The sequence below is a fragment of the Vollenhovia emeryi genome, unplaced genomic scaffold (assembly GCF_000949405.1).
Source record: "Vollenhovia emeryi isolate VEMERY1.0 unplaced genomic scaffold, V.emery_V1.0 DF939467.1, whole genome shotgun sequence".
Lineage (NCBI taxonomy): Eukaryota > Metazoa > Arthropoda > Insecta > Hymenoptera > Formicidae > Vollenhovia > Vollenhovia emeryi.
In genome coordinates this window covers 2,042-9,670 of record NW_011966899.1, presented here as the reverse complement: position 1 = coordinate 9,670, position 7,629 = coordinate 2,042, and the positions used below count along the sequence as shown (strand labels likewise).

Genomic DNA, 7,629 nt, shown 5'->3' with positions numbered 1-7,629 from the left:
TCCATTTTATTTCTTACTCCTACTCCTTACTCCAGCTTACTCCATGTATTGTAGACCAGCCTTTATACTTCTTACTCCACGCTTACGCCGGTTATTGAAGTACTTTCTTGGCCGAGAGCATAGACATAGTATATGTATATAGACTGCGCGTTCCCTACTTCACTCGCGTGAAAACATGCGCCAACTTTAGAAAGAGATAGCTGGTGTGGGACCGTATCTATATCTTTGTCGAAATGAAGTAGTGGGGATAAACAAAAGAGTAGAGAAACGATAGATAGACAGAGAAAGAGCTACTACGTAAGTATGTTGTCTCTTTCTCAGGTGTGCAAACGTCTGCAGCCACAATGCGCAGTCTATATATACTATATCTATGGCCGGTATTCATAGTCGATTCTTATTTCAAAATCATCTCAAGTGTTGTCTTAAGAAGCTAATACGGCTCTGTGATTGGTTAAAAACATATTAAGAGTATACTTAAGATGATCTTAAATATAAGAACGGACTATGAATACCGGCCTATGGCCGAGAGGGGAGAAGCCTGAAAGTGAGGGGAAAAATAGAACTTATAGACATGGAAGGGGAATAGCATATACTCTCCGTGAGCTGAAACTGAGTCCAACATCTGTGTGACAAGGATAGCATAGAAGATGACTTTGGTCCGTTATGCGCATGCGTTAAATCGTTGCGCATGCGTTATTGTAATCTCGTTTTGGCCGCGCATGCGTTATTGTAATCTCGTTTTGGCCGCGCATGCGTATTTCGAGGAAAAGTCATAGAACGAGACAGAATTCTAGTTTCTTCTGTCTCACTTCTTGGCTTCACTTGTGCCGATCCGTTTCCCCTTCCATGTGTATAAGTTCTATGGGGGAAAATTGATCGGCAGCCATCTTGGTTGCTACACCAGAGTCACGCCAAAAATCGCCTAAAGTTCTTGCTTTTTTGTTCTACGCGGTGTGTACATTATTTCCCCGGAACTGAATTTAACAATCTCTTTGAGTTTACCGGCCGGGGCTTCCATCTTTTCGGCGGAGGCCTGGGGCTCGATTCTTGAATTTATTCGAAAGAGAAACGTATGCGAAAATTCTGCTCTTACAGAAAAGTTGAAAGCCGATTGGTTAAAGCCATGCGAATAGCCAATCGACTTTCAACTTTTCTGTCAGAGCAGAATTTTCGTATACGTTTCTTCTTCGAATGAATTCAAGAATCGGGGCCCTGGGCTCTTCTTCGCGCGGCTGAGGTGGCATATGAACGCGGCATAGAATACAACAAAATATGTTTCTTTTCTGATTCCAGGAGTGTGCTGGAAGCAGTATGCTCCTGTAATCCTTTTCCTCTCAATTATATTATCTCGCGCATCAAAGACATATTCCATCAATTTGCGTCCTCTGAGAGAGCTTTCTACCTGGTTTGGATCCCTGCTCATCGCGGGATTCTTGGAAATGAGACTGCTGATGCTTTGGCCAAGGAGGCGACTCTTCGCCGCCCCGGCCCGGAATTTCGTATCCCTTTTACAGATCTTTTGGTGGAGTCTCGCTTGAGCTTGAGGTCTTCCATGGAACAGTCGTGTAAACTTGCTGCCCAATCAAAGGGCGCTCTCCATTTTCAGTACTTCCATTCTTCCTCCCCCAAGCCGTGGTTTCTTAAAGTTCGGCTTAAACGCTCCCTTATTGTTCTCATCAACAGGCTCAGGAGCAATCACTATAATCTAAATTACAGCTTATTCAGGAAAAATATTGTCGAGTCTCCTGCCTGTGTGTGCGGTGCAGAGTCCCAAGATCTCAATCATGTTATTTTCGCCTGTCCTACCTTTAAAAACCATATGAAAAATCTCATTGATTTCATCTTCACCGACCTGCTAGATTCTACTACTGACCCCCCGAACATCTTTCCCTTGATCGTTGATCCCAAGCCTAAATTATGCCGTCTCCTCTTAGCGGCCTTTAAATCGGCCGCTCTCCTCCCTTGACTATTCGCCGCAAGGGAGCGGCAGTGTAGCGTGTTGCATCTATGGAGGACTAAAGGTTCGTCTTGGCCGTGTCGGCTCAGTGGTCAATGAGCCGAGTGCCAATAATAAGAAGAAGAAGAAGGTGTGTACATTATTGGTAAAAATAACGCACAATTAACTACGAATAAAGTGTTGTCCATCGGTTTCGTCAATTGGTACGTCGGCGTCGTCGGCGCGTTTTCTAGTGCGCCTCAGTGTATCCGAGCGTACGTAAGCTTTGGTAAACTGCGGTCCTTTGAGGTTATATTGTTACGAAGTACGAAGCGCTATTATAATTAATCATTACTTAACAAATAATACGGCAAGATGTCTGAGGACGAAGTGGAGAGCTTCGAGATCACTGATTATGATTTGGACAATGAATTCAACACGGCCCGTCCTCGACGCAAACTCTCGAAGAAACAACAAATGCTAGGTATGACATACGCCACGATCAATGGCATTTAAATACACGTTTGTTTAGGCTGCGTTTCGATGTTCATTGCCAGTACTGAAAATATTTAGTGTACACGACGTAAACTATGGATTTTCAGTACTGGTGGTGAGTATCGGAATGCAGCCTACGGCGGAAAGTTGTGGCAACAAAAAGCTGGGAATAATTTGAGATACTTACATTATTTAGTTAACATGTGATTTGTAATAGTTTTCTAATTGTACCTAGTAAGTAAACCGCCTGCAGCATGACAATAGATTGGCAGCAGATTTGCTGAAATATTTCAAGTTTCTGAAGGTACGTTCTATTTCACTCATGATGCACATAATGCATCATTTATCTTTATTTAACATCGGGTGAATAACAAGGATAAATGATGCGATATGTGCATTTTGTGTGGAAACGGAATGTACTCTGATATATATTAATATAATCATCATCTGCATCTGTATCATGTTTTGTCGGTTGAGCCTGTCAATATAATCGGACAAGTAGATTGTTGACAGAAATTAAGCAGAATCTGTCTTTGTAATATTTAAATGGAATACATTATTTCAATTAAAACGACTATAAATGGCCGAGTCTGCTCGGTTTCTGTCATTATATTTTGTTAGTAGATAATGTATTTATATTCTTGGTGCATTCTCTTGACAAATTTTACAGATGTTCTCAAACTTTGTTCTTAAACAGATATAGTTATTTGGGATTATTTATTATTTTACATGTAACTTCTTTCTATTAACAAACAGGAATATGGGCAGATGACAGCGATGAGGATGAACTATCTGCCAGACCATCTTTCAAGACCTTCAATAAGGGTCCTAAGAATTATACGGCACCGGTTAATTTTGTCGCTGGTGGTATCCAACAGGCAGGAAAACCGAAGGAGAAGGAAGATGAGGATGATGAAGAAGACAAGGAAGAAAGGGAGGCAAAGCACAGTAGTTCGAGGTAAAATTTAAACAAAAATATTTTTTTATGTAAATCAATCTTTTCTGTATTTATTAAAGTAAACTTTTAACACTTTGAGTTCCAAGCTCATTTTGAAGGTGAATTCAAAAGTAATGTTCGATAAAATTTGGTTTTCATTCAATATACAGGGTAGGCCAGTTTAATGTATCCACTGAAATATCTCAAAATCTATAAGTTTAAGACAAAAATGTTTCAGGCAAAAGTTAAATGGTTTCGAGGGGGCCAGGTGGTACTGTTGATTTGACTTGAATTATTTCTACTCGAGTGACTAAAATAGTTACTCATAGGGTGCTTTCCAGCAATGTACACAGGCGACACTGTGTAACAGTGAATTGTTTTACCTTTGTTTATCATTATTAAACAAGGATGAAATGATTATCTGTATAACACTGTACCAATCTATGTCTCTTGCTGGAACAGATACTTCCTATCCATAAGCCTAATCTGCAATGTGCTCTTTGCGCGTCTTGAAACATTCAATTTTGTAGTCAATAGAGGAAAGTCCCTTATTATGAGATAGAATTTTAATATGGGACAGCGGGATTTTTTGTTAAATGTGTATACATTTGATGTTTTTTATTTAGTTCAGAAGATGAGAGGCCAAATAGTTCCAAATCACGTACGTCCTTCTCCTTGAACTTGGATAGTGACATTGCGGGTCTGCGCAAAAAGCGCAATCAAGTGAATCCAATGCTGATGAAAAGTGGAATGGGTAGTTGGGAAGTGCACACAAAGGGCATTGGCGCTAAATTATTGTTGCAGGTATTTCATGAACAACAATCGTAATATACTTATAAATCGTAGCAAGATGAAAATGGAACATTAGTAAAAGAGATATTCTTGTTTCAGATGGGATTTGAACCTGGAAAAGGTTTAGGTAAACAATTGCAAGGAATAAGCGCGCCAGTGGAGGCACATCTCAGAAAAGGAAGAGGCGCCATTGGCGCATATGGTCCGGAAAAGACACCAAAGATTCCTGAAAAAAAGAAAGATGACGATGGGGAAGAAGCGAAAGAATCCAAGTCCAAAGTATCTCAATGGCGAAAGAGTGACAGCAACAAGAAAAAAGTCAGATACTGTTATAGAAGTGTGGATCAAGTTTTGGAAAATGGAAAACTGAAGCCTAACAGAAAACTTCCAGTGTCTAGCGATATGAGCAGAGTTAAAGTTATCGATATGACGGGGCCGGAACAAAGAATTCTTAGCGGATATCATGCGATAGCTGGCGGTCAGCAGTGTCCTGACGAGACTGTAATTACATCGGATAAGAAATCGAAAATAAACTTTGCGCTGCCTGAATTGCAGCATAATTTAGATTTACTTGTGGACATGTGCGAGCAAGACATTATCCAAAATGATCGACGAATGAGGCATTTAAATGATAGAGTAATTGCTCTGGAAGCAGAGAAAAAGAATTTATCTAAGGTACTGGATCAGCACAGTCAACTAATTGATACCTTGGAGAATGTGCACGTGATCGTGGACAAATTGATGAATGAAACGAATGAATTGTCATTGCAAGAAGTTGCGGAGGCTTTTAGAAATTTGCAAGACAATTATTATGAAGAGTACAAGATGTACGAAATTGATGAATTAGCCAGTAGTTTTGTAGCGCCAAAGATAAAAGATTATCTACTCAATTGGAATCCATTAATGCAACCAAAACAGCCTATGAAATTATTTCAACAGTGGAAGGATATCTTGGAGAATGGAACCAGTACAACTCTTCAGACACGGACTATGCCTTCATACGATCAACTAGTATGGAACGCTTGGATGCCATCAATCAGAGGAGCCATCCAGTAAGTAATCCCTATAATAAGCATCAAATTTATATATAATATTTAAAAAGATAAATAAAAACATTTAAGAAAATATTCACATTTTCATTATGCCTCTGTAAATCTATTGATTTTATTTAATCACATTCTATATTTTAAAACAAATAGTTTTTAATGTAAATATTTAATATAAATAATCTAGCCTCTAATATCTTTTGTTTATGAACAAATTAGGCAGTGGACGTGTAGGCAGCCTGAGCCTTTAATTGAATTAGTAGAACACTGGATGCCATTATTACCTAATTGGATCTTGGAAAATATATTAGATTTATTAGTATTACCGAAATTGACATTGGAGGTGGAAGAATGGAATCCTCTTACCGATACTGTACCTATTCACACATGGATTCATCCTTGGTTGCCATTATTACGTAAATATATATACTTTTTACATCATATATTGAATTATACAAGGCAAACTGCATTGTAATAATAATTGTTTATTACTTTTATTTAGGAAATCGCTTAGATACTTTGATTTATCCAATAATACGTAGAAAACTTGGATCTGCACTAGGAGGTTGGCATCCATCAGACAGATCTGCTAGATTAATGCTGCAACCTTGGGCAGAAGTGTTCTCAAAGGGAGATATGGAATCATTTTTAGTTAAGAACATTATTCCAAAATTGCAAGTAGCCTTATCCGAATTAGTCATAAATCCACACCAACAACATTTGGATCAATGGAATTGGGTATATGAGTGGAAGGACTTGATCCCTGTTCATATCATGGCAGGATTACTTGATAAAATCTTTTTTCCAAAATGGCTACATATCTTGGCGATTTGGCTCAATAATTCACCTAATTATGATCAAGTTACAACGTGGTACATGGGTTGGAAAGGAATGTTGAATGACAAATTACTGGCGGAACCAATAATAAAAGGTATGTATTATAATGTTAAATCTATATTGTTTTTCTTTCCTTCTTTGCAGTTGGCAAACATTCAGTAAAATATGATAAATAAAATACAATTTACAGATCACTTTAAGAGAGCACTGGACATGATGAACAGGGCTGTCACTGGGCCACAAAGTCATCAACCTGGTGCACTAGAACAGGTTTCGTATTTAACAAGCTTAGAGAGAACTCAGACAACTATGTCTCAGATGGCACTAATCGCACAGCCGAGAATGGAGGTACAAGAATTATGCATTATTCGTTTAAATGACGTTGTTAAATAATAATTCAAATAATATTCATATTGCTATTTGCTATATCATACTACTGTTTTCTTACAGAGACTCGCAGAGGTACGAAATGTTCCACAAGTTCCGCAAGGTTTCAAAGATTTGGTACAAAAGAAATGCGAAGAAAGAGGTATATTATTTATGCCGATCCCAAACAGATATAAGGAGGCTAAACAAGTATACAAAGTAGGCAATGTTCAAGCGTATATCGATAGCAATGTCTTATTTGTATGTCATAATGGTACAAATTGGATGCCAACGCATTTAAATGCCTTGTTGGATATGTCTGAACTTTAATAATATTTGATTTTATAGCATGATTAATAATATAATAGCTGTCCAAAATATAACGTTACATTTATGTTATAAATATAGCATACTTCTCGTAATTATTGGAGAGTTCATTAATTAACTTATCAATTTACATCGATTTTTATTCGTGATGTGTATTTAAATGTAGATATACTGAAGCTGAATAGTATTAAATTTTGTATAATTCAAACTATAACAATTAATATGGTATTTGTCTCATATTGTATATTTGTGCGTATGAGTGGATATGTAAAGATATGTATGTATAATATGGGAACATTAAAGTAAAAAAATTACAAGGCCAACTTGTCTTTGTGATGTAATTAGAAGTAGTTATGACTTATCACCAACTTTATCGTTGTTAATTCTTGAAAACTACATTGAAAGCAGCAAGAAATAATTAAAAAGAAATGTATACTTGACGGGAAAGAAACTTTTTTTTAAATAACTCCTAATATGCAATTATTTGTATTTCATATGAAGACGTTTGAAGTGCCTTTGAAAAGATTTGGGAGTCGTTCATTTATTTATAATTAGTTAATTATTTTTCCACCCAGCATTTAGCCGGAATAGATAAATTGAACAAAGTTTTATAGGAAATTGTTTGTACTTTGTATGAAGAGTCACTCAGTAAAAACAGCCTGATCAAAGTGATGTCAAAATGCCATCAAATTGATGAGGGACGAGTAGTCAAAATAATAGCAAAATGATGATAATTTGACTGCAAAACGTCCCATGCCTTGATGGTGATTTAGACTGTCATTTCTATGTTTATTTCATGTAAAAAATAAACAATTACTCTCTACAGGAATAAATGCAAAACTAAAACAAAATTATATTATATTATATAAATTTTCTCTGCTGTATCCTGAGAA

General features: G+C 37.1%; 1 protein-coding gene across 1 annotated transcript; it reads left to right on the top strand.

The window, feature by feature from the left end:
- The first annotated feature begins 504 nt into the window (after positions 1-504).
- LOC105557501 (tuftelin-interacting protein 11-like) lies at positions 505-7,077 on the top strand. The gene is made up of 10 exons (XM_012004753.1): positions 505-556; positions 873-951; positions 2,088-2,420; positions 3,188-3,389; positions 3,995-4,172; positions 4,260-5,212; positions 5,426-5,622; positions 5,709-6,137; positions 6,234-6,391; positions 6,494-7,077. Exons 3-10 carry the CDS (start codon positions 2,312-2,314, stop codon positions 6,737-6,739), a joined length of 2,472 nt encoding a protein of 823 aa, XP_011860143.1. The 5' UTR covers positions 505-556; positions 873-951; positions 2,088-2,311; the 3' UTR covers positions 6,740-7,077.
- The last annotated feature ends 552 nt before the right edge of the window (positions 7,078-7,629 follow it).

Excerpts from the sequence above, each read along its gene's own strand:
- LOC105557501 (XM_012004753.1), top strand. The coding sequence starts at position 2,312 with ATGTCTGAGGACGAAGTGGAGAGCTTCGAGATCACTGATTATGATTTG. Across the intron at positions 2,421-3,187 it reads GAAGAAACAACAAATGCTAG|GAATATGGGCAGATGACAGC; the intron begins GTATGACATACG and ends ATTAACAAACAG. Across the intron at positions 5,623-5,708 it reads TCCTTGGTTGCCATTATTAC|GAAATCGCTTAGATACTTTG; the intron begins GTAAATATATAT and ends ACTTTTATTTAG.